At 46.3% G+C, this 26,790-nt stretch overlaps 2 protein-coding genes across 5 annotated transcripts in view; both read left to right on the top strand.

Annotated features, from left to right (window-relative positions):
- LOC100431410 (ubiquitin carboxyl-terminal hydrolase 31-like) overlaps nucleotides 1-12,696 on the top strand; it is a 47,724-nt gene extending 35,028 nt beyond the window's left edge. The window contains exons 7-10 of one of the 3 annotated variants that reach the window (XM_063717636.1): nucleotides 2,024-2,204; nucleotides 8,767-8,895; nucleotides 12,291-12,390; nucleotides 12,554-12,696. In XM_063717636.1, the coding sequence (XP_063573706.1) occupies nucleotides 2,024-2,204; nucleotides 8,767-8,830 (245 nt within the window). In that variant the 3' untranslated portion in view covers nucleotides 8,831-8,895; nucleotides 12,291-12,390; nucleotides 12,554-12,696. Of the gene's footprint in view, nucleotides 1-2,023; nucleotides 2,205-8,766; nucleotides 8,896-12,290; nucleotides 12,391-12,553 lie in introns of those variants that run through there. The other 2 variants (XM_054534759.2, XM_063717638.1) reach the window with 2 other exon arrangements.
- Nucleotides 12,697-15,653: 2,957 nt separating this feature from the next.
- On the top strand, nucleotides 15,654-23,346 carry LOC134759350 (nuclear pore complex-interacting protein family member B13-like). 2 transcript variants are annotated; one of them, XM_054534758.2, is made up of 5 exons: nucleotides 15,654-15,743; nucleotides 16,924-17,096; nucleotides 17,214-17,308; nucleotides 18,470-18,543; nucleotides 20,297-23,346. In XM_054534758.2, exons 2-5 carry the CDS (start codon nucleotides 17,011-17,013, stop codon nucleotides 22,766-22,768), a joined length of 2,727 nt encoding a protein of 908 aa, XP_054390733.1. In that variant the 5' UTR covers nucleotides 15,654-15,743; nucleotides 16,924-17,010; the 3' UTR covers nucleotides 22,769-23,346. The 2 variants fall into 2 exon arrangements, with proteins under 2 accessions (XP_054390733.1, XP_063573705.1); XM_063717635.1 differs by lacking the exons at nucleotides 15,654-15,743; nucleotides 16,924-17,096 and having other exon boundaries at nucleotides 17,259-17,308; nucleotides 18,473-23,346.
- Nucleotides 23,347-26,790: the final 3,444 nt, after the last annotated feature.

Raw genomic sequence — 26,790 nt, 5'->3', positions numbered from 1 at the left:
TCTGATTCTTTTGGTGATCTTGTATATTGGGTTGGCCAGCTTTCTCCAATGCCAGCTTACAATTCAGTTTTGTCTGGTCTACTCATATTTACAATATTTTCTAGATAGTCTATTATTTCACTTCTTCTTCTTTGACCCAGGTGCTTGTTTGTCTTTCTTTTCCAGTTGTTACATTTCCCCGTATGTGTTTTTGTTTGGATTGTTTCTAATTTTATTGCATTACAGTAAAAAACACCTAAATTATCTTGTCCAGAGGGCCTTTCCTCACTCCCTTTACCTGCAGGCTGGCTGTTGAACTCCTGCTCTTCTGTTAATCTCTCACACCAGTGTGTTATGTGGAAATGATTTGTTTTCTTCTCTGTCCTTCCCACCACACTGTGAAGTCCTCTGGAGCTGGGGCCACATTTTGCTTTATCTTGCTATACCCAGCAGTGCAGTATAGTTCTTAATATGCAGCAAGAGCCCAGGTAATGTTTGTTCAACTGAAAGTTTCTCAAAATCCTGTTCCCACCCCAGTTGCTTAGGGTTAACACTAAGCTTCTATTTATAAGTGAATTTGGTGAATCCAAAGGTTATTGTATTCTAGCCAGAGACTGCCTTATTGAGTGTGCATTAGCCTCTATCCTAAGGCCTTAACAGATGTTTTGTTCAATACATAATGAGGCTACTGCTTTCCCCACATTACCAGTGAGGAAGCTGAGACTTGGAGATGAAGTAACCACTCCCAGCTCACACAGCTGGCAGTAAATGCGTCCACAGTTTGAACACAGAGCTTGATTTCTGTGCAGTTGACAATGTGGCATCCCCTCATCTCGTCAGGAGTCCACATCAATTCTAGGAGAACAGGTCTTCCCACCCTTACCTCTGCCAAGAACCTGGGAAACGAGTTTATTGTCTCAACTTCAGATATCTATTATTTTTATTTTCTCATACCAGAGTTTAAAATGGTTAGGAAGTAAGATCTACTCCTGTTCCTTTTGTGATTTCTTTATGGTGTTTAAGCTTAAAAAGTTTTCTTCCCTCTAGTGGCTTGAAAAAGATTCAGCTTTTTTCTTATTTCTAGTTTTTATGTGTTGTTCTTTTAAACTCCATCTGGACTTTATATTGGCATTAACTATGTACTTGTCATTTTAAATTGTTATAATGTTGAGGTATCTTAATAGGTTCAGTGAGTCTTAGATTGCTGAGTATTGAGGTTATTGCCAGCATTCTGCTATAAATACTTTTGTGTAAGCCATTTGTATTTTATTCTCTTTCTGGTGGTGTTATTATTTATGGTGGTGGTAGGAGGGGTTTCTTCTCTTTTCCAGCTGGGGTGTCATTTCCCTAGGCTGTACTTCCAAAGGATTAAAGGAATGAACAGGTAGTCAGGCATTTATTGGGGTTGTGCTGGGTGCTGAGTTGCTGGGTACTTTGATTGACAGGGAGCTCTGCTTTGGAGCATTTGGGAGGATCAGTACTGTGCCTGTCAAATATATATTTTTGTTAACTTTAATGTGGATTGATCCAGTCTAGTAGACTGTATTCCAAGTTGGAAGATTCTCCTGATGGCTCTGAGTCTAGTAGGTGTAGTGTGTAATTTACCTTTTATTTCTTATAAGTCTGGCTCTTTAATCAGGGAGAAGAAACTGCTATTTAATATTGAAGAACATTCCACATATTCTCATCTTTATTTTTTAAAAATTTGTTTGATTACTGGTTGCATGACCTCACTAAATTTTCTTGGTGAATCATCTTAGCACACATGCCCTTCTAAAACTATCTAACATTCACTGAAGTGCAGTTTTAATTTTCAGTTTTTAAGATAGGTAAGGCTAGTTTAAAGGAAATAATAATGGATGCTAAAGAAATTCTCTAACGGCTAGATGAGTAATCTAAGTAGGATGTTTCTTTTTTTGATTGCAGTTTAATTTACATAATGACATTTTTAAAAAAAATTTTCTCTGTTGGGTAAATTTCTTCATAATGAGTGAATAAAAATAATTTTGAAGAGATAAAATGAGTTGTTTTTATTCTATTTCAGGAATTCATTTAAACAACAACCTAAACCACTTGAAATTTGGCTTGGATTATCATAGACTGTCTTCTCCTACACAAACTGCAGCAAAGCAAGGGAAAATGGATTCGCCCACCTCAAGAGCAGGCAGCGACAAGATTGTCCTGTTGGTGTGTAACCGAGCCTGCACTGGGCAACAAGGGAAAAGGTGAGAACCAGATTATTTTCCAGTAAGTACCTAGACTGTAAAAGTTCAGTATTTTCAAACATTTTAAAAAGCATGGGCAAAAAGTTCTTACTTTTCGTAGTTAATTTTTGATTCTGATATTTAGAAAGAATACATGTACAAGTTGACCTGATTTGGGGGGTTGGTTGGGGGAGAGTAAAATTAGGAATCTGGGTTTTTTTTGTTGTTGTTGTTGTTGTTTGTTTGTTTGTTTGTTTTTTGATATGGAGTCTCGCTCTGTTGCCCAGGCTGGAGTGTAGTTGCGCAATCTCGGTTCACTGCAACCTCTGCCTCCCAGGTTCAAGCGATTCTCTTGCCTTGGCCTTCTGAATAGCTGGGATTATAGGCGCCAGCCACCACACCCAGCAGATTTTTTATATTTTTAGTAGAAATGAGGTTTCACCACGTTGGTCAGGCTGGTCTCAAACTCCTGACCTCAGATGATCCGCCCGCCTTGGCCTCCCAAAGTGCTGGGATTATAGGCGTGAGCCACTGCATCTGTCCAGGAATCTAGTTTTTAAACTCCCATTTCATATGTATATTTTCAGTTCAGGCTCCTCTTGGGGCTGTAGACCCATTTCCAGCTACTTTCCTGATAGCTTTTTAATTTTTATTTTTTTAATTCTTAACATGTCTACTTGGATGGTGCCATGTCCCTCAATCTTCTGTCCCAAATTGAACTTATGTCTTATGTCCCAGGCGTCACCGCTCCACCACCAGTGTCAGGGATTGGTGGAGAGGGAGTATAAAATCCCAGGGTTGCTAAGAGAGGGCCCAGACCGAAGAAGGTTTGGTGGAAAGCAGAACCTTGGTCTCCATGTAACTGCTCCTAAGCCTCAGGCTCCCTTGCCCTGCACGTCCTGTTGCTTCCCTGATTGACCTTCTCCGTGACCTGTAGCTAAACCTTCCACCAGCGCTTGAGAACTTAATTTGAACCGGATCCTTTCCCAGACCCCTTTCTCCTCCTCCTCCTCCTCCTCTTCCACCTCCAGGTGCCCAACAGCCCCCTTCTCCTCCTTTCCCTTCCCTTCCCTCTCCTCCCCTCCCCCTCCCCTCCGCCTCCCCGTCCCCGTCCCCTTCCCTCCCCCAGCCCTAAGCCACCCCCGCCTCTGTCCTGGCCGCCTCAGGGCTCCCTGAGAGGACCAGGACATGTCGGTGTGGTGGCTGCTCTTTTGGCTCCTCCTGCTGGGATTTATCAGCCATCACCCCACCTATGTGAGTAGACGCTGGACCCGCGGGGTTTCTTCCTTGTTAGCGGGCTGTGTCACGCGGCATGAAATTACACAGCTCAGGCCTGTAATCCCAGCACTTTAGGGGGCCGAGGTGGGCAGATCACTTGAGTCCAGGAGTTGAAGACTAGCCAGGGCATCATAGCGAAACCCCATCTCTACAAAAAATTCCAAAAAAGATTAGTCGGGCCTGGTGGTGCATACCTGTTATTCCAGTTAACGGAGAGGCTGAGGTGGGAGGATCCCTTGGGCCTAAGAGCTGGAAGTTGCAGTTAGCCGAGATGGCCCCGCTGCACTCTTGTCTCAGAAAAACGAAATGGACCAAAACAAAGTGAAATATCATTTGATTTGTGTCATCTGGTTTGACGACTTTGTTTTTTTTAGACAGAGTCTCACTCTGTCGCCCAGGCTGGAGTGCAGCGGCAAGATCTCGGCTCACGGCAACCTCCGCTTCTGGGGTTCAAGCAATTGTCCTGCCTCAGCCTCCTGAGTAGCTGGGATTACAAGCGCAGACCACCACGCCTGGCTAATTTTTGTATTTTTAGTATAGACTGGGTTTCACCATGTTCGCCAGGATAGTCTCCATCTCTCGACCTCGTGATCCGCCTGCCTCAGCCTCCCAAAGTGCTGGGATTACAGGCGTGAGCCGCCGCGCCCGGCCAAAACATACAACCTTAAGTGTAAGTTTACTAACTTTGGAAAGTACGTACACCAGCATAACCCAACCCCCATTCAAGATCTACATTATTTTAATTTTATTATTTTTATTTTTATTTTATTATTATTATTTTTTTGAGACAGAGTTTCTCCCTTGTTGCCCAGGCTGGAGTACAATGGCACAATATCCCTTGTTGCCCATTGGAGTACAGTGGTACAATATCAGCTCACCGCAACCTCTGCTTCCCAGGTTCGAGCAATTCTCCTGCCTCAGCCTCCCGAGTGGCTGGGATTACAGCCGTGTGCCACCACACCCAGTTAATTTTGTATTTTTAGTAGCGATAGGGTTTCTCCGTGTTTGACCTTGAGGAACCCTGGGAGCTCAGGAAGGAAGGAGTGCCCAGAAGCAGGGACAGGGAGCTGGTTGGGGAGGACCAGAAATCAGGTTTGTGAAGGTTCCAGAGAGGACCTGTTCTTGGGAGGAGGGTGGGGGGCTGAGATGGGGGAGGGGGCATTGGAATGGCGGGGCGCTCGTCCAATGGCGGGGCGCTCGTGGGATGTCCATTGTGAGGCCGCACCACCGGCGTCAGGGATTGGTGGAGAGGGAGTATAAAATCCCAGGGTTGCTAAGAGAGGGCCCAGACCGAAGAAGGTTTGGTGGAAAGCGGAACCTTGGTCTCCATCTAACTGCTCCTAAGCCTCACGCTCCCTTGCCCTGCGCGTCCTGTTGCTTCCCTGATTGACCTTCTCCGTGACCTGTAGCTAAACCTTCCACCAGCGCTTGAGAACTTAATTTGAACCGGATCCTTTCCCAGACCCCTTTTTCCTCCTCCTCCTCCTCCTCCTCTTCCACCTCCAGGTGCCCAACAGCCCCCTTCTCCTCCTTTCCCTTCCCTTCCCTCCCCTCCCCTCCCCTCCCCTCCCCTCCCCCTTCCCTCCACCTCCCCATCCCCGTCCCCGTCCCCTTCCCTCCCCCCGCCCTAAGCCACCCCCGCCTCTGTCCTGGCTGCCTCAGGGCTCCCTGAGAGGACCAGGACATGCCGGTGTGGTGGCTGCTCTTTTGGCTCCTCCTGCTGGGATTTATCAGCCATCACCCCACCTATGTGAGTAGACGCTGGACCCGCGGGGTTTCTTCCTTGTTAGCGGGCTGTGTCACGCGGCATGAAATTACACAGCTCAGGCCTGTAATCCCAGCACTTTAGGGGGCCGAGGTGGGCAGATCACTTGAGTCCAGGAGTTGAAGACTAGCCAGGGCATCATAGCGAAACCCCATCTCTACAAAAAATTCCAAAAAAGATTAGTCGGGCCTGGTGGTGCATACCTGTTATTCCAGTTAACGGAGAGGCTGAGGTGGGAGGATCGCTTGGGCCTAAGAGCTGGAAGTTGCAGTTAGCCGAGATGGCCCCGCTGCACTCTTGTCTCAGAAAAACGAAATGGACCAAAACAAAGTGAAATATCATTTGATTTGTGTCATCTGGTTTGACGACTTTGTTTTTATTTTTATTTTTTAAGACAGAGTCTCACTCTGTCACCCAGGCTGGAGTGCAGTGGCAAGATCTCGGCTCACGGCAACCTCCGCTTCTGGGGTTCAAGCAGTTGTCCTGCCTCAGCCTCCTGAGTAGCTGGGATTACAAGCGCAGACCACCACGCCTGGCTAATTTTTGTATTTTTAGTATAGACGGGGTTTCACCATGTTCGCCAGGATAGTCTCCATCTCTCGACCTCGTGATCCGCCTGCCTCAGCCTCCCAAAGTGCTGGGATTACAGGCGTGAGCCACCGTGCGCGGCCAAAATATATAACCTTAAGTGTAAGTTTACTAACTTTGGAAAGTACGTACACTAGCATAACCCAACCCCCGTTCAAGATCTACATTATTTTATTTTTATTATTTTTATTTTTATTTTATTATTATCATTTTTTTGAGACAGAGTTTCTCCCTTGTTGCCCAGGCTGGAGTGCAGTGGCACAATATCCCTTGTTGCCCATTGGAGTGCAGTGGTACAATATCAGCTCACCGCAACCTCTGCTTCCCAGGTTCGAGCAATTCTCCTGCCTCAGCCTCCCGAGTGGCTGGGATTACAGCCGTGTGCCACCACGCCCAGCTAATTTTGTATTTTTAGTAGAGATAGGGTTTCTCCTTGTTGGTCAGGCTGGTTTTGAACTCCCGACCTCAGTTGATCCACCCGCCTCGGCCTCCCAAAGCGTTGGGATTACAAGCGTAAACCATCGTGCCCAGCCAAGATCTAACTGTTATGTCACCCCAGAAAGTGAAGTCTCACTCTTCCCGGCCAGTCTCTTTCTTATCATGGGTTAGCTTGCTTATTCTGGAATTTCGCGTATACAGATGCATGCCATGCCATAGGTACTCTTTTGTGTCTGCCTTATTCTGCTCAACACCATGTTTCTGAATCATTACCATTGTTGTATGGTTCTCTAACTCCGTGATTTGCATTTCAGACTCAGCATATGCTGAGTTCAACCTGTTGAAGGGCTATCTCTGTTTAATTCACCATCTTGAAAGAAACATTTAAAATTGAGATGTTTTCAAAAATATATAGTTAAATCCTGAGGAATCGATGTAGAAATGCTATCACAAGCTGTCTGAACTTACTCAGGGGAAGTCTTCGTCTTCAGTCACATAAGCGTCTAATGGAATGAATATGAACAATCTTAGAGAAATCCCACACTCTTCATGCCATTTCCGTGATCTCCACCTTGGTCTTTTTTTTTTTTTTTTTTTTTTGGAGACGGAGTCTCACTCTGTCACCTAGGCTGAGTGCAGTGGTGCAATCTCGGCTCACTGCAACCTCTGCCTCCCTGGTTCAAGTGATTCGTCTGCCTCAGCCTCCCGAGTAGCTGGAACTATAGGCGCGTGCCACCGGGCCCTGCTAATTTTTTGTATTTTTAGTAGAGATGGGGTTTCACCATGTTAGCTAGGATGGTCTCAATCTCCTGATCTTGTGATCCACCCACCTCGGCTTCCCAAATTGCTGGGATTACAAGCATGAGCCACCGCGCCCGGCCCACCTTGTTAATTTTTAAGCACTAAAATTTGATACTTATTTGTGAATGAAGTAATCCCTTCATTGTATTTTTTTTTTTTTTTTTTTTCACTTATGCTGAGCTTTAAATGACAAAGATTCACATAATCCAAGCGAGAAGTATTATTTAGAGGGATTCTTTTATCATGTGATATATAATAAATGCATCCAATGTTACATGTCAATTTGAAAAACAAGTAAATAACTTTAAAGAAAAGATAACTACTGGCCAAGCGCAGTGGCTCACACCTGTATTCCCAGCACTTTGGGAGGCCGAGGCAAGTAGATCATGAGGTCAGGAGTTGGAGACCAGCCTGGCCAACATGGTGAAACCCTGTCTCTACTAAAAATACAAAAATTAGCCGACCACAGTGGCAGGCACCTGTAATCCCAGTTACTCAGTAGGCTGAGGCAGGAGAATCGCTTGAACCCGGGAGGCGGAGGTTGCAGGGACCTGAGATCATGCCACTGCAATCTAGCCTGGGTAACAGAGCAAGACTTTGTCTCAAAACAGAAAAGAAAAGATAAGATAATTACTTTATACTTAGCTTGTCTTACCCATGAGTGATGGGCTGCATGTGGCCCAGGACAGTTTTGAATGCAGTTCAACACAAATTTGTAAACTTTCTTAAAACATTATGAGATTCTGGCCAGGTGCAGTGGCTCTTGCCTCTAATCCCAGCACTTTGGGAGGCTGAGGCGGGCAGATTACCTGAGGTCAGGAGTTTGAGACCACCCTGGCCAACATGGCAAAACCCCATCTCCACAAAAAATACAAAAATTTGCTGAGTGCACTGTCAGGCACCTGTACTCCCAGCTACTCAGGAGGCTGAGGCAGGAGAATCACTTGAACCTGAGAGGCAGAGGTTGCAATGAGCCGAGAGCACGCCACTGCACTCCAGCCTGGGTGACAGAGTGACACCCCACCTCAAAAACAACAGACAAAAACAAAAGCAAAAAAATGGCCAGGCACGGTGGCTCACGCCTGTAATCCCAGCACTTTGGGAGGCCGAGGCAGGCAGATCGCCTGTCAGGAGTTCGAGACCAGCCTGGCCAACATGGTGAAACCTCATCTCTACTAAAAATACAAAAATTAGTCGGGCATGGTGGCAGAGACCTGTAATCTCAGCTACTCGGGAGGCTGAGGGAGGAGAATGGCTTGAGCCCAGGAGCTGGAGGTTGCAGTGAGCCGAGATTGCACCACTGCACTCCAGCCTGGACGACTGAGCAGAGCGGAACACTGTCTCCAAAAAAAAAAAAAAAAAGAGCTTTTTTTAGATCATCAGCTATTGTTAGTGTTAGTGTATGTTATGTGTGGCTCAAGACAACTTTGCTTCTTTTAATATAGCCAGGGAAGCCAAAAGATTGGATATCCCTGCTTTATACCAAGAAAGATGACACCCCACATTTGCAATGCCTAAAAACACTACCAGCCATCTGAAAAACATGAGACTTCTAACTTCTGTTCTTTTTTGTAGCAGTGGAATCCCACGGTGATATCTGAGGGATGTGGTTACCTTTTGGAGGAGGTTGACGGTTTCTAAGGATGATTCTTTCTGAGTGAAATATTGTCAGTGTCATTGACCTTTTCATTATTTCAACTATTATTATTCCAGGTTATCAATTCTCTGCCTGATGATTTTCATCCTGGGACTGACTTTTGTGGAATTCCTTGGATAGTTATCATTATTGTGTTTCTGGGAATTTCTACACTTGCCATTTTCCTCTGGAAAACTAGCCTTTGTGTGAGTATACTAACTTTCTGTAGAGGTATACTTGTAATCACAAATAAGAAGAAATTATTTAAAACAATTCACGTTTCTGGACTTCATTATGAATATGTGGTTTTACCCAAAAAATCAGGGAAATGATTTATTAGCATAAGAATTATGAAAATATCTGCCATTTACATTATGAAAATTAAATAGGTTGGTGTTTGTTTAATAAAATGTCAACAGAGCTTTTGGTCAAAAATAACTTTTTTTAACCTTAGTGTTATTTATCAGAAATGGAGTATGAGGTTTCATCACTTAAATAGGAAATTCTTTCTAAACTCTTCTGCTTTATAGTTCTAGCATATGGGTGGAAGGAAAGCTTCCAGTCTCCTCTCTGAAGATTCACTGCAGAAATGAGCTGACAACAGACAGCTTAACAGGAGAAGAAAAACATAGAACAGGCATAAACATGGGAACCAGCTGAAAAATGAGACTGCTAGAAGGGCCGGATGGTTGATGCTTAAAGAGCACCCTCTTCTGAGGGGAGAGGGAGATAGATGGAGATGTAGGCCATTTAGAGGGGCAGCAAATGATTTTTAGGGGAAATGGAAGAGCTCAAGGAACAAACAATTGGCCTGAGACAAAGTTCCTCTGAGGTCATAGGGATGAGGTGACAAACTGCCAGAAGATGAAGGGCAGAACTGCACTGCGTCTCATGATGCAGAGAAAGCCCCAGAGAATCTCTTAGAACTGCCCTCCAGAGAATCAATGAAAAGTGTGTCTGGGCAGGGTAATTTTGAATGACATCATTCAAAGTGCATGTTCCCAGTTGCAACTGGAGAGAGATCAGTATGTCAAAAGTCTGTACTTGGTAAGAATTTGGCTGCTAAGTTGTGCCATAATTTGTCTTTTGAGCCTTTTTTCCGTTGGGTAAGTTGAGCTCTACATTTTCTCTTGCCATTCATGGCAGTAAAAATGTGGTTGTCTGGGGGCTGAACCTCCTTCTGAACAATGATCCAAGATAAAAGTACTAATACCACAATGCTTTTTTATATTCAAGGGAAGAGGAAGTATGTTTCAGTTTTACCACCTAGATAATTACACGTCATTTGGCACTGCCTTTCAAGATATGTAGAAAACAGAAAATATATGAGTTATGAAGATATCGAGGCACATTTAACATTCTCTATGCCACTTAGTCCTGAAGAGAGAATTTTCGGTATAAATTGGAGGAAGTTTTTTTTTTCTTTTTTTTTTCCCAGCCCCGAGACGAGTCTCCCTGTGTTGCCCAGGCTGGAGTATAATGGTGTGATCTTGGCTCACTGCAACCTCCACCTCCTGGCTTCAAGCGATTCCCCTGCCTCAGCCTCTCAAGTAGCTGGGATTACAGGTGCCCACCACCATGCCCAGCTAATTTTTGTATTTTTAGTAGAGTCGGGGTTTTACCATGTTGGCCAGGCTAGTCTCAAAACCCGACCTCAAATGATCCGCCCGCCTCAGCCTCCCAAAGTGCTGGGATTACAAGCGTGAGCCACCACGTGAGCCGGGGGAAGTTTTTAAATTTACCACTTTTTAAAAATTCCATTTAGGAAAGTTCAGTTGAGCTGTTGGACTTGGACAACTTCACACCTTCTCATCTTTGTCCTTATCATCTAGTCATCTATACCACTACCTCCTAAGCAGGGACATCATGGGTGCCATGAAGCATTCATGCATGATGGCATTTCCTTGCTTCTCATTTCTTCATGTGTTTGACATTCCTCCTAGCTCCAAACTGGGCCAGCTACCTTTCCTATGAAATCTAGCGTAGCTGTGGGATAGGTGTGGTTGCTCTTTCATCTTTTTAGATTACCCATGCTTCTCTCGAAATCCTAGTACATGTTTTGTTTTTTATCCTATGTGCAGAAATCAGAAAAGAACAAATTCTGCAAAGAATTTGAAAGATATTATTTCAGGCCAGGTGTGGTGGCTCATGCCTGTAATCCCAGCACTTTGGGAGGCTGAGGCAGGTGGATCACTTGAGGTCAGGAGTTCAAGACCAGATGGGCCAACACGGTGCAACCCCATCTCTACTAAAAAGACAAAAATTAGCCAGGCATGGTAGCGGGCACCCGTAATCCCAGCTACTTGGGAGGCTGAGGCACAAGAATTGCTTGAATCTGGGAGGTGGAGGTTGCCGTGAGCCAAGGTAGCGCCACTGCACTTCAGCATGGGTGAGAGTGACACTCCATCCCAAAAAAAAAAAAAAAAAAAGTTATTTCAATAACTACCTCAGGAGATTCATAGGTATCTGACCCACATCTGAGATGGGATTTGCATTGCATTTTAGCTATGATGAGAACAAATATTTAATATCTTAGAAGATTAAAAGCATACTGTGATAATATGGAAATCTTGGTGGGAATTCAGTCGTTAGTGAGAATGTTTTGCGTTAGGTTCAAACCAGCCTCAATGAAGCTGATGTGAGGGAAGGGAAAGTGGACTCTGAGTAGAGCAGGGATAGAAGGAAGATGCTCCAGTGCAGATCAGGAAGGAGCAGGGGGTGAAATGTTACAAATTCTAGAACTCGGAGAGCTGAAGGTAATTACTTCCTTTTCAAGTTGTGAAACATGTTAACCTGTGGTAAAATACTTATAACATGATAATTACCATCTAACCGTGTTGAAGTGTACAGTTCAGTTGTGTGAAGTATATTCATGTCTTTTTTTTTTTTTTTTTTTTGAGACGGAGTCTCTGTCACCAGGCTGGAGTGCAGTGGTGTGATCTCGGCTCACTGCAACCTCTGCCTCCCAGGTTCAAGCAGTTCTCCTGCCTCAGCCTCCCTAGTAGCTGGGACTACAGGCGTGCGCCACCATGCTCAGCTAATTTTTGCATTTTTAGTAGAGACGGGGTTTCACCATGTTGGCCAGGATGGTCTCCATCTCTTGACCTTGTGATTCACCTGCCTCGGCCTCCCAAAGTGCTGGGATTACAGGCGTGAGCTACCGCACCTGGCCTATTTTTTTTTTTTTTTTTTTTTTTGAGACAGAGTTTCAATCTTGTTGCCCAGGTTGGAGTGCAATGGCACAATCTCAGCTCACTACAACATTTTCCTCCTGGTTTGAAGCGATTCTCCTGCCTCAGCCTCCCGAGTAGTTGGGATTACAGGCATGCACCACCTCCCGGTGATCTTGGCTCACTGCAACTTCCGCCTCCCGGCTTCAAATGGTTCTTTGCCTCAGCCTCCCGAGTAGCTCGGATTACAGGTGCCCGCAGCCATGCCCGGCTAATTTTTGTATTTTTAGTAGAGACGGGGTTTCACCATCTTGGCCAGCTGGTCTTGAACTCCTGACCCCGTGATCCACCCGCCTCGGCCTCCCAAAGTGCTGGGATTATAGGCATGAGCCAGCGTGCCCAGCCGTCATTCTTAAATTATTATTTCCTAGGTGTCTTTCCTCAAGACTGTCTTAAAGTCACAAAATGTACATGACGGATCCAAGGATGTACAGCGGAAAGCCTGGAGGTCCAATAGCCGTAGCCGGGAAGGTATGGCTCTGTTGGAGTCCCCATAGTGTGGAAATGAGTTTGCCCTGGAAAGGGAAAGAACAGCTTCTTGCCCTCAGGTTTCTCACCTTCTCCTCTCCTCACCCTCACCAAGGGCCGAGGTCCATTTGTATGCACACAAAGAAAAGGGTTTCTTCCTTTCCAGGAATTAAATTTGGCCGGGAAGACCTCTTTACTTCATGGAGACATATGGAAGCCAAAGTTCGAGCTGAAGTCCGTAAGGTGACAGGGAAGGTCAACAGTCATTACAAAATCAATGGACAGAGGAAGACTGCCGAGGAAGAGTAAGATGTGCCTTGACACAAATACTGTTGTTATGAACCATGTGCCAATCAAAGTAGACAACTGTAAAGTCCTTGAGAATATTTTCTACAATATTTGTGGCAAATTCAGTGGGTTCAAAACTGAGTTTGTCCTTTCTGCTTGATTAGTTTAATCCGCATAATTCGTTTCCCTTCCTACATTCTTGTTTGTAATTTTTTCGGGGGAAGAGGAGGTGCTAGTACTGGCATTGGTTTTCCTTTCTCTTTTTTTTCCTGAGATGGAGCTTTGCTCTTGTTGCCCAGGCTGTAGTGCAATGGCAGAATCTCGACTCACTGCCTTTTGGGTTCAAGCAATTCTCCTGCCTCAGCCTCCCAAGTAGCTGGGATTACAGGTGCCCACCACCATGCCCAGCTAATTTTTGTATTTTTACTAGAGATGGGGTTTCGCCATGTTGTCCAGGCTGGTCTCGAACTTCTGACCTCAGGTGATCCACCCGCCTCAGCCTCCCAAAGTGCTGGATTAGAGGTGTGAGCCACCATACCCAGCCTTTTTTTTTTTTTTTTTTTTTTTTTAAATTTTGAGATAGAGTCTCACTCTGTCGCCAGGCTGGAGTGCTATGGCGCAATATTGGCTCACTGCAACCTCTGCCTCCCAGGTTGAAGCAATTCTGCCTCAGCCTCCCGAGTAGCTTGGATTACAGGTGTGTGCCACCACAGTCAGCCAATTTTTTTTTTTTTTGAGACAGAGTCTCACTCTGTCACCCAGGCTAGAGTGCAGTGGTGTGATCTTGGCTCACTGCAACCTCCGCCTCCCAGGTTCAAGCGATTCTTATCCCTCAGCCTCTTGAGTAGCTGGGACTACAGGCATATGCCACCATGCCCGGATAATTTTTGTATTTTTAGTAGAGGTGGGGTTTCACCATATTGGCCAGGCTGGTCTAGAACTCCTGACATCATGATCTGCACACCTTGGCCTCCCAATGTGCTGGGATTACAGGCGTGAGCCACTGTGCCCAGCCCAATTTTTGTATTTTTAGTAAAGACCGGGGTTCACCATGTTGGCCAGGCTAGTCTTGAACTCCTGACCTCAGGTGATCCGCCTGCGTCTGCCTCCCAGCGTGAGCCACTGCTCCCAGCCTGGATTGTTGAATTCAATGCTTGGCTCACCTCCAGATTCATTTTCAGTCTTTCACGTTTTGGTCATATTACATTGTATTTTGCTGCCATATGACTGATCTTTTTTTGTTAAATGTGAGATACTTGTTAAAAAATATTTAGCAATGAATTGAGGCCGAGTAGCATGTTATCTTGTTGCAGAAGAGATGGGAGTCTACCTCTGGGGGATGGTCAGGGGTCCTCCATACAGGCTGCAATTGAGGTCGTCAGTGCAGGCTTAGTCCCTACAAAGGCCAGGGTATTTCCTATCCACCTCTGTTCTGATGTGTGACTCTTCTGGGTCTCAACCAGAGCCAGTGGACTTCAGTATGGATCGCTTTCATTGGCAGACCCTCAATCCACTTGTTTTTCATCTAATCGCATGCATGTATACAAAAGCTGCTCTGCTTCTTTGCATCTCAGTAGTCCCTTCTGGAATTCAGCAGTGAAACTCAGGGAAATGGGTTCCAAATGCAAGGCTGACTTTTGTCCTGGGTTTCCTTCTTCTCCATCTTGACCTCATGTCTGTTTACTGCCATGTTAGCAATTTGATGTATTCAATCATGGGTTTTATATTCTGTTTGGTGTCCCCCATCGTTCTCATCGGAGATCGGAAGCTTCAGATGCACTTATGTCAGCTCAAGATTAGAATGCTTCCTTAGCTTCCCTCCAGAGTCAGGTTTTGTGTTTGTAGTTCCCAAGTGCACAGCAGGAGTAGTGAGGTCCTCACTGGCTTCTCATTTGCATTAATCTGTGAGCTCATTTAGCGTGGGGACAGGACCCTGCTCCCATTGCATTCTCAGCAGCTCACCACACACTCCTTGTTTGAGGCCACTCCAGACAGCGTGTGCTGAAGGATGCCCTGTGGTCAGAAACAAGTTCATTAACTTTCTCTTTGAAGTGTTTTTGTCCCTGTTTCCTAGCATTCTGGGAATTTTACACATCCTTCCTATAAAACCAAGTATCAGGTGAGGTCCTTAGGATCAGGAGCATGAATCAAGTGGTGTGAGGGCAACACAGCAAACTTACCTTTTTAGGCCATTTCCTTTTTCTGCCCTCACTCTCTGTGAACTGAACCTTGTTAAAGTCAGTCAACACCAGGGTGGAGGGTTTGCAGTTGTCATCTATTTTCAGGACATAACACCCTGACTTAGGAGCCATTCCGGTCATTTCTAATTCAATAGATGCACCCAGCATTCAGATTGCCTTTTCTCTCAACCAGGATCTTTAAAGTCGATGACAAGAGTTCCAGTCCTGAATCATGGCAAAGTGCAGTAGTGAACTGCAGGGTTAATGACACCATATTCTGGAAGGATCTCCCTATGTCTGATGGTCTCAGTTCCGGCATCAGCCTCTGACTGAGAATCAGGTCTCCCACAGGAGGAGGCAGATGAGGAGCAATCCTCTGCTTCCGATGGAGTTAGTTGTGATGAGGTGGTGAGGTCTGGTTTTTCACACTGAACTAAAATGAGCTTTCGCTGTGTCAAGCACAAGACTGACCCCAGAGACACACACAGTGCACCTCATAGAAGCTTTTAATAGTCTTTATATTTACTAAAGAATAGGACTAACTATAGAACTATGAAGATGAGCTGGAAATGACAGGTGACTTGCCAGCAGGCCAGAGTGTGATATTTCTTTGTCCCTCAATGAGAGGTGTCAATTCTCCCTTTGGTTGTGAGAATCAGTTGGTTCATTTATGGGAAGGTTGCAGGGGGATCTTTGAATCACAGCCTTCAGATGCCAGAAGGGCAGAGGGAATCCCACACGGGCTGGTGGATCATGTGTGTGCATTTCCCTCCCTTCTAATCTCAGGAAACAAAACATGAAAGAATGTGAGCAAGCAGAAAACGAGAGGCAGCTATCAGAGGCAGAGGAGAATGGGAAATTGGATATGAAAGAAATACACACCCAACTGTGAGTTGAGAAGCTGAACCCCACCCTCTTAGGAAACCCCCATTGGAATGTTGTTTTTAACCTTTGTACAATGTTTAGACCCAGTAAATGCAGAAATAGAAACAAATGGTCAGAAGACATATCCAGAGAGAGAGAGAGAGAGTTGACAAAACAGAAAACAAAGTACCTTAAGATTTACCAGTGACCAAAAGATGTGAAGTAGCAAAATGTCTCCTGACCCCGTTGCCAGCTAGACTGTGTGGAAACTCGGTTACCAGCTATTCTAGGGGTGGAGTGAGTTGTTGTCATCCTTAGGAAAGTGTGTTGTTGTAGGATCAACCACATCCTTCAAAAGGACTATGCCTGTTTATAAGCCCAGCTGTTTCTGCCCTGTGAAACACGGCAAGGATATTAATACAAAGAGAATAGAGCTTTATGATAAAAGATGCTCAATGAAAGATGAATTAGGGATATACTGAGAATGGGGAAGGAAATTGTCAACTCAGAAGTCAGCAGGCAATAAGCAAAAGAGGAGGAATCAATACAGCAACAGTTTGGATCAGACTGTACTGTTTTTGTTTTTGTTTTTGTTATTTTTTCTGAGGTGGAGTCTTACTCTGTCACCCAGCCTGGAGTGCAATGACGTGATCTTGGCTCACTGTAACCTCCGCCTCCCAGGTTCAAGTGATTCCCCTGCCTCAGCCTCCCGAGTAGCTGGGATTACAGGTGCCTGCCACCACGCCCGGCTAATTCTTTGTATTTTTAGTAGAGATGGGGTTTCACCGTATTAGCCAGGATGTTCTCAATCTCCTGACCTCGTGATCCACCCGCCTCGGCCTCCCAGAGTGCTGGGATTACAGGCGTCAGCCACCGCGACCGGCTCAGACTGTACTCTTACAGCCATCTGAAATACGTTTTCTAGGTATAGATAGTGTAAGGGTACAGTTGTGAGGATAACAGAAACATGGCAGATTATTTAAAGTCATCCTGAAAGTGGTGCTTTATCTGATGAAAGTGATTGTAATCCATAGGCAACCGTTTCAACGCACGCAAGAGTTGCAGCGGTGGGCAGAGGACTACTACAGGTGCAAAGTAAGGAGCTTCCTCCCCGCAGTTGCAGGATAGTTCAGTGCTGATGCAGATGATGCCACGGCCCTTAGACTCTCTCAACATTCAATTTCTCATGTGTTGGCTTTTTCAGATCGCCCCTTCTGTAAGAAAGCCTCTTGCCAACTCAGGAAGTTTGTTTGTTTTCCTTGCTTTTGGACATAGTCTGCCAGGTCAGGACATGGATGTATTTTTCTCCCCACACCTCTGTGCTCAAGCCTTGCAAAGGTGGATGGCAGAGAGGAAGGCTGCCTACAAGCGGCACAGGTAGGTCATTGTGATGGACATTTTAAAGGATGTTTTTGTTTTGAGATACAGCTTTGAGCATCTAGTAAAGAACTTGGTGTTTTAATTCTTCAAGTCAATTCTTTCTATGTCTTCTAGGTGTGAAATGAGGCAAAAGCAGAGAGTGCCAGAGAGACACATGAGTCTGGAGCCAGTCCAGGGACGACCGGGCCTAGAGAACCCTTTCTGGAGGGGTAGGAGCTTGCTGTGAAGGCAGCCGCTTAATTGGTGCTGCACAATCCACACACCTTGCTTCTCCTTTTGGGGATGAGGGCTCGGGTGGGGTGATTGTTATGTTTCCTGGAAACAATTCCAAGCACTTATAAAGAGAACAGTTGTCTCGCTGGGTGGCAGGACCCTATTTTCCTCAGGTGCCCGAGCTGAATGGCTCTTGGCTAGTCCCCTGTGAATGGTGGAGCTCAGGCCGCTCCACTGACTGTGGACGTTGCCCCACCCTGATGTCTTGGTTACTTTTAACTGAGGAGATGAGCCTAGAAGGCAGATGGGCCAGCTCGCCTTTCCACCTTGACTCAGTGTGAAGGATTTATTTTTCTTTCACTTGAGAAAACAACAATAGCACTTTAGAATGGGAGCCACATGTGCTGATGAGAGCACAGATTTTCTGGCCGTGTCTTCATGGATCAATATTGTAGCTTGAGATCTGCTTTAAGAAAAGAAGCATTTATTTACACTTTTTGGAACTTCCTTCATTCTTTTTAAGTTGTTTATTGTCAACTATATAACTCCATTAGTAAGTTAGATTTCTATGTAATCCTACTCCTCTAACATTTGAAGTATAACCCTAAAACTTTCCAGTTAATTTCTGTAGCTCTTACCTTTTCTCATGACTGTTCATCTCTTTATGTCCATTTCTGTTCATAAGTATTGATAATACCTGGCCAGGTATGAAAGTTAGATTAACTATGAATCCACAGAATTTTAAATGTCCCTATGGCTTGAAGAAGAGGAGCAGTGCTGTTCCTGTCCAGGGTTTATTGATATTCTTCCAACCATGGCTGTTCCTATTTTAATTTTGAGTCTGTGCTCACATGATGAGTGATTTCCTCTGATATATACTGATTTAGAGCTCATTTCCAGCTGGTTGGAGCCCGACCTGTTCACAGCCTGTTGAGAGTTAAGAATACCCCTGGACCAGGGCTCTGTGGTATCTTCCTCAAGGATGAGGGTCCAGAGGGCTCCAGAGTCCTCTGAGGCATGTGGTCAATAAACCCTGTGCCTCTGGTAAGGGACCTGTGTGGCAGAGAGTGAGATGGCATCGGAGGGTGTGGAGGGTTTCTTATTCTGCACAGAACATGCAAGCCAGATTTAGCCCCATTCCCTTCTCTGGCCCTTAGCAGATTCAGGACATCATTGGGTTCCCATGAGGAACAGGAGCGGCGTCCCAGCTGAAAACACAGAGAAGACAAAGGTAAATGCTGGGGACGTTTTCACTCTTCCTATATCAGGACGCTTTGGTCTTTTCCGACAATGCCCTCTCCTGGCCTGGCCTCTGCTCTGTAGGTTCTGTGGTGCCTTTTCTGTCTCGACTTCTTGAGAAGCAAAATCTTCTCCATGAGCTTTCAGGCTTCTCCATTCCCAGCTGATCATTGTTGGTGGCACCTCCAGAATCCATAAAAGCTCAGGGACCGAGGGCTGAAGGGCTTTTACTGTTCTGTTTCCAGAAATAACACGAGGAGGCACCACTGACCTCCAGTACTGTAGGTCTCATGGCGCGGTGAACTCTGACTGATCCACCTTACCCAAGATGTTGTGGGGTCTCATTTCCGAAATATGTGGGATTTTCTTTTGCTGTGATTTTGTTTGCATTCTGCCATAATGTAGGTGATTAACGTTTGAAATATCTGCTGTATTCCCAGAAGTAAAAATAGTGAAAATGCATTAATTTAACATTAATTTGTGCTTTGTGCAATTTTGAATGCTCTTTGACAAGGCCAATTCCATAGTTCGTCACAGTCCCATCCCTGTTGGTAACCATGTTGTGCAAAAACACCTTCATACCCACCCAGTGGGGCCCCTGATCTAATATTCAAAGTGTCAGAGGTTCCATATTTGTAATAGCAAATAGGCCCTGACTGTGAATTAGTGAAGAGTGAATGTAACTTATTACCTACAGGGACAATTCCAAATGAAGGCCTTAAATGATGCTCAGCTAAGCTGATTCTTGTGTGGCCTCTGTACCTTCAAAAGCTGCTGAGTCCTATGATTACACATGATGGGACTTGTACACTTGAAGTGAAACACAGTTTTAAAACTTGCTTTCTTTAGAATTCCCACCTCATTTTTCCATGGGGTATTCTTTATGTCGTAGTGCACTTACAATTTGGTATTACCTGGGAGTGAAAAGAAATATTACAGCCATGTCTAACTGACTTCTTGAGATAAGATTGTTCTGTCAGAAATCCCTCTCCCAGTTCCCCTGAAGCTCTTCAGGAATCCACATCTCTCCAGAGCTCTTTGTTCTCATGGGTGGCACCTCCAGAGTGAAGAAGATCCTTTGTCCAGAAGGGAAACAGAGGGGAAATGAGAGGGTCCCGCAGGCAGAGCTGGAATCAACTTCCACTCTGCCTCTTGCAAGCTGTGTGACCCTGGGCACAATTTCTCCTTCCTCTGGAAACCTCTGTTTTCTTCGATTTGGAGCAGGGTGGTCAGACTGACCTTGCAGAGTTCTGAGAATCAGAGACAGAACATAAAAGGCCTGGAAAACATTCTCCAAAAAGAAGCTGCAACATGTGTGGACAATGGGCTTTTCATGCCTCTCTTACTCTCTGTTGACCTGGTGCAAGAAACATGCTCTGGTGATGGCTGTGAGGGAGGAAAGAGGATAGACATAGACACTCCTGTGTCTCAGACATGCTTCTTTATTACTCTGTTATGATTCTGTCTTCCCTGGGGCAGGACCCCAGCCTGCCTACATTTGCAAACAGACACAGTGGCATGTGGAGACAACAGTGTGTCCCAGTGACTTTTCTTTACTCCCCAGCTGTGGGCAGTACTCAGTGGAAGGGTGATATTATGACACTGATACTGCTATTTTGAAACCTGGAGGATGGAAAGGTGCAAAAATCTATCACCAGCAACATAAGGTGCAGCCTGTGTTGGTGGCGGTAATTTTGTCCATCAAATGAATATGTGTGAAAACATTTCCTCCTTCGGCCCTACAGGTCAGGATGGCGGCAGTGGAGCACCATCATTCCTCAGGGTTGCCCTACTGGCCCTACCTCATGGCTGAAACTTTAAGAAAAAGGATGGGCCACAAGCCAACTCCTCCACCTCAGTGTGATCTGAGAGGTCAACCACATCCATCAGTTAAAGGGTGTCTGAGACTGCTGACTCTTTCTCGACTACAGTGTCTACTAGGACCTCAACCACATTCAACAACTGATGATTTTCTGAGAAGAGAGACACCTCAAGACGAGTGTGCCCTGGGACCTGAACCACTTCCTCGAGCTAATGATTTTCCGAGACTCAAGACACCTCCCGAGGGTCTTTTCATACCAATTTCCCCTTTTCCAGTTGATGATTCTCTGAGCCTCAAGACACCTCCCGAGTGTCTTCTGGTACCCCTTCCACCTTCTCCAGTTGATGATTTTCTGAGACCACAAACACCTCCCGTCCAGTGTCACCTGAGACCTGTACCATTTCATCAAGCTGATGATATCAGGAGACTCAAGAAACCTCCTGACTGTTTTTTCACACCCCTTCCACCTTCTCCAGTTGATGATTCTCTGAGCCTGAAGACACCTCCCGAGTGTCTTGTGGTACCTCTTCCACCTTCTGCAGTTGATGATTTTCTCACACCAAAAACACCTCAACTACAGTGTCACCTGAGACCTGTACCGTTTCATCGAGCTGATGATATTAGGAGACTCAAGAAACCTCCTGACTGTTTTTTCACACCCCTTCCACCTTCTCCAGTTGATGATTCTCTGAGGCTGCAGACACCTCCCGAGTGTCTTCTGGTACCCCTTCCACCTTCTCCAGTTGATGATTTTCTCACACCACAGGCACCTCCCATCGAGCGTCATCACCTGGGACCTGTAGCATTTCCTCAAGCTGAGGATTTTAGGAGACCCAAGGAACCTCCCGACTGTCTTTTCTTACCCCTTCCACCTTCTCCAGTTGATGATTTTCTCACATCAGAGGAACCTCCCATCAAGCGTTGTCGCCTGGGACCTGTAGCATTTCCTCGAGGTGATGATATCAGGAGACTCAAGAAACCTCCTGACTTTTTTTTTGCACCCCTTGCACCTTCTCCAGTTGATGATTCTCTGAGCCTGAAGACACCTCCCGAGTGTCTTCTGGTACCCCTTCCACCTTCTCCAGTTGATGATTTTCTCACACCACCAGCACCTCCCATCAAGCGTCATCACCTGGGACCTGTAGCATTTCCTCGAGCTGAGGATTTTAGGAGACCCAAGGAACCTCCCGACTGTTTTTTCTTACCCCTTCCACCTTCTCCAGTTGACGATTTTCTCACATCAGAGGAACCTCCCATCAAGCGTTGTCGCCTGGGACCTGTAGCATTTCCTCGAGCTGATGATATCAGGAGACTCAAGAAACCTCCTGACTGTTTTTTCGCACCCCTTCCACCTTCTCCAGTTGATGATTCTCTGAGCCTGAAGCCACCTCACGAGTGTCTTCTGGTACCCCTTCCACCTTCTCCAGTTGATGATTTTCTCACACCACCGGCACCTCCCATCAAGCGTCGTCACCTGGGACCTGTAGCATTTCCTCAAGCTGATGATTTTAGGAGACCCAAGGAACCTCCCGACTGTTTTTTCTTACCCCTTCCACCTTCTCCAGTTGACGATTTTCTCACATCACAGGAACCTCCCATCAAGCGTTGTCGCCTGGGACCTGTAGCATTTCCTCGAGCTGATGATATCAGGAGACTCAAGAAACCTCCTGACTGTTTTTCTGCACCCCTTCCACCTTCTCCAGTTGATGATTCTCTGAGCCTGAAGAAACCTCCCAAGTGTCTTGTGGTACCTCTTCCACCTTCTGCAGTTGATGATTTTCTCACACCAAAAACACCTCAACTACAGTGTCACCTGAGACCTGTACCATTTCATCGAGCTGATATTAGGAGACTCAAGAAACCTCCTGACTGTTTTTTTGCACCCCTTCCACCTTCTCCAGTTGATGATTCTCTGAGGCTGCAGACACCTCCCGAGTGTCTTCTGGTACCCCTTCCACCTTCTCCAGTTGATGATTTTCTCACACCACAGGCACCTCCCATTGAGCGTCGCCTGGGACCTGTAGCATTTCCTCGAGCTGATGATTTTAGGAGACCCAAGGAACCTCCTGAGTGTTTTTTCGCACCCCTTCCACCTTCTGCAGTTGATGATTCTCTGAGCCTGAAGACACCTCCCGAGTGTCTTCTGGTACCTGTTCCACCTTCTCCAGTTGATGATTTTCTGAGACCACAAACACCTCCCGTCCAGTGTCACCTGAGACCTGTACCATTTCATCGAGCTGATGATATCAGGAGACTCAAGAAACCTCCTGACTGTTTTGACCGTTTTTTGTTTTGTTTTCTTTTGTGTTTGTTTTTTGTTTTATTTTTATTGTGTTGGAGGAAGGCGTCTGTTATGTTGTTGATTCTATTTATTCATCATTTTTGCAATACATAAATTCATTTAAGTATTGATTGTGCACCTATCATATGATAAGCATTTTTTCATCACTCCCCCACTCCCAGAACCCTAAGCTTTTCTCACTGTTAGAACTGCTAGTTTATTTGTATTTCAGTCACTTTGACTATAAACTCCTTGAGTGTAGGTGCTTAGATTTTTTTCACTGCTTAGCCCCCAATGCCTGTATAGAGTAAGCTCTTTTTTTTTTTTTTTTTTTGTACCAAATGCCCAATGGCCAATTTATTCTGTTTCAATAACAACTAGGCATCATTTTCAAAGGGCCATATACTGACAACAGACTGCCCAGAAATTATCTCCCTATGTAGGAAAACTACAGAAGACAAGTTCTTAGACTTTTAATGCCCATTACAGTAGCCATTAATGACAGGTGACTACCGAGCCTTGAAATGCGATAGTCCAAATTGAGATGTGCTATAAGCTTAAATTACACACCACATGTCAAAGCCATAAGACCAAAAACTGTAAAATAGTCTAGTAATTTTATATTTATTATATATTGAAATGATATTTGGTATTTTAGATATATTGAGTTAAATAAAAGTTAAATTCACCTGTTTGGTTTTTTATTTTTAAAATGTGAATTCCAGAAAATTTTTTTTTTTTATGAAGTATTTATTGATCATTCTTGGGTGTTTCTTGGAGAGGGGGATTCTCCATGGGGCTGGGTCGGTTCTGGGGTCTCTGGGGGCACTGAGTCGGTTCTGGGTTCTCCTTGGAGGCTGAGTCGGTTGTGGGATCTCCTTGGGGGCTGGGTCGGTTCTGGGATCCCTGGGGGTGCTGAGTCGGTTCTGGGTTCTCCTTGGAGGCTGGGTCGGTTCTGGATTCTCCTTGGGGGCTGGATGGATCCTGGATTCTCCATGGGGGCTGGGTCGGTTCTGGGATCTCTGGGGGCGCTGAATCGGTTCTAGGTTCTCCTTGGAGGCTGGGTCGGTTCTGGATTCTCCTTGGGGGCTGGATGGATCCTGGATTCTCCATGGGGGCTGGGTCGGTTCTGGATTCTCCTTGGGGCTTGAACAGTTGCTTCTTTTTACCTGTGTTCTCACTCTGTGCCTTAAACCAACTTAACCATCAAAGAAAACAAATCGTATGTGTTTCCTACCCTGGGTCTTCTTAATTGTTTGTGGAATTCTGGAAAATTCATGAGCAAGGCTGTTCTCTCTAATTTAGTGGTTCAGAAACTGATTTTAGGCTTTCCATCTCCTTGACATCGAAAACTTGCCAAACTTTAACTTCTGTGATCTTTGATTCACTGCTTAAAACAGGTCCTGGGCATCAGGTTTAGATCTGCTGCTGAAATGGAAAATCCTGTCTCAGACACAGCGGTGACTGCGATGCTGCAGACAATTCTCATTGGGATCCACCTTATGATTCTCATTTGGGTCTAATAGCCTTTTTTTTTTCAGTTCCTTGTTATTAAGTTGTGGTTTGAATGGGCATGTGGGTAATCTGTGTGTGTGCGTGTACATGTGTGTGCGTGTACATGTGTGTGCGTGTACGTGTGTGTGCGAGGGGGTTCACGCGGGCGGATGTCAGGCCAGCACACAGCAATGGAAGGGCTGCCTGCTGGTCTCTGGAGCTGTTCTGAGGCTTCAGAGCGTCTCTTCCACTGCCGCCCTCCAGGGGCTCCCTCGCAGGGAGCAGAAGGCAAGGGCTGCCTGGGCTGCCATGGGCCATGGCTGAGACTGAGAAGACTTTCAAGGATGGTAAGTAAAGCGGGTGGGCACGGGGTAGGTGGGCACGGGTGAGCTGAGAGCCAGCAGCCCAGGCATCCCTGAAGTTCAGTCCATTCTGTCTTCAGATTTGGATTCACTCCCCATAGTTTAGAAACAACGCTGTTTGAGGTTAAAAACAAAACAAACAAATAAAAAGCCTGATTTTCAATTCTCAGAATGAATGAGAAGAGTGCCCGGTGGAGAATGGACTGTTTTTTCTTAAGTGAATAGCTCAAGGGGAACATCCAGGTGCCGGCCTTCGGGGGTCTCTGCGCCACTGGAGCGGGGGCTGTTGGGCCTGCGGAGATGCTGCGAGTTGGTGTCTGAGGGTGGGTGTGGGTTCCCACCACCACGAGTACTACCATTTCTATCAGCAGTTGGAGAAGTCCGTTCACCTGTGGAGCAGATTCTCGAGTATTGGAGGAAACACTGGAAGCATCGACTGTCTGAATGTGGATTCCTCTTCTGTTTATCACTGCTAAGTGAGATGCAATTAGGAATGAGATATCTTCACCCCATTGAGTCTGGGAGGGTCGATGAGCGGTCACATCAGTGAGCAGGCCAGGTGGTGAGGCGTGTTACCTGCGTGTTACCCAGAAAAATAAAGCAGGGCAGATGCAGGTAAGGGCCAGTTATTCGACATTGTGTAGTCGAGGAAATCTCCCTCTCAGGTGTCCACAGGGAGAAGCAACACAGATCGCTGGGGACAGAGCATTCCTGCAGAGGGAATTCCTGCAGAGAGCAGGACAGAGCATTCCTACAGAGGGAATGTGCAAAGGCCCCGGGAAGGGAGAGATCTGTCCTGCTGAAGGGAAAGCAAGAAGGCAGAGGGTTGGAGCCAGGAGACCTGGAGCTGCTGGGTAAGGCCTGAGCACCCGGGCTCCTGTGTGCACGATGGGGCTTTGTGATTTGTGCCAAGGGGGACAGGAGGACAGTCCAGGGTTTTGGCAGAGGAGTGACACGGCTCCTTGTAAATCTTCACAGGACCAGGATAACGTCACAACAGGTAGTTAATTCACCACCACACATTTATAGTCTGAGGCCCTTGGACTGTATGAGCTACAACAATGACAGATAATCCAGGTGAGTGCCTCATGAACCCCTGCTGCCCCAGCTCCCACCCATGGCATTTAAGCCAAGAAGCCCCATTGGTCCTCAGGGGCTCTCCAGCCCCTGCCCTCCTTCCTCCTGCCCGGACCAGCCCATCTGTCACATGGGGCTCTCTAGCCACCTGCCTCTCTTCCTCTCTGGAGGCTGCATGGAGCTGCTTGTCTTTGTAGCTGAACACTCAGGCCCCTACTTGGTCATCCAGCCAGTCATGGTGGGAGAGGCAAGAGGGGAGTCTGAGATGATGAGGGGTCAGTGATGCTGTCTTCCGGTCCATGGCTCATTAGAGATACCCTGTAATTTGCAGTGTTCTTTCTCCAGGAAGAACAGAGCCCCTCTAATTGCATGTGCTTTTATTGAAGCCTGAAAAATGCAGGCAGAGTGATAAGAGAGTGAAACTGTGGTCGCACTTTCCTGGCCTCCCTTCAAATATGTAAAGGGTCCTAAGGCGAGCCCTGGCCAGGGGGTCCTGAGCCCATGGCTTCTCCCTCGGTGCCTTTCACAGGTGGTCCAGGGCAAACGCTTGGTGCCCATTCAATTAAAATAGCGAAGGAGATGAGCTACAGCTTCTGCAAGGACGGTGTGGGGCTGTAGCCTCTGGGGCCTTAGTTAGAACCACATGAAAACACGAATGCTGGGGAGTAAAATTGCAGGAAATGAACGCAGGAACAGACACGGCTCGGATGTAGCAGAGGTGGGATCGGGAGTGATTTCGTTCCAATTCCCCGATGCTGCTTTCATAGCTGTTGGGGTTGAGTTTGAGGTATTGTAGTTGAACCTGTGTTGTAAGGGCGGAAGGCCTCATCAGCCCAGTGACTGCAAAGCCACGCGGGAGCCTCCCCAGTCAGAGGTGGCCTTGGAGGGCAGCTCGCTGTTGTCACTCAGTCCTGATTCTCGGCTCTCTCCTGACCCCCCAAGGTTTCTTCAATCAATTTGAAAGGGGCAAATAGGAAGCTCTGAAGGACAAGGCCCCACAAAGACCCCACACCCTGCAAATCCCCCAGGGGCTGCTCAGGGAGGGCACAGAGAGACCCCCAGGAATCAGCCCAGCCTCTGTGCCTGGGTCCTGGACCTGGGTGGGCGAGTCCACGTGCCCGGAGCCAGAACCTGCCCCAGCCCTTCACAGAGCCACATCTCAGGGGACCATTCCAGGTGGGCTGACAGTTTCCAGCTGCAGCG

The sequence above is a fragment of the Pongo abelii genome, chromosome 18 (assembly GCF_028885655.2).
Source record: "Pongo abelii isolate AG06213 chromosome 18, NHGRI_mPonAbe1-v2.0_pri, whole genome shotgun sequence".
NCBI lineage: Eukaryota > Metazoa > Chordata > Mammalia > Primates > Hominidae > Pongo > Pongo abelii.
This window is presented reverse-complemented; position numbering and strand designations above follow the sequence as displayed.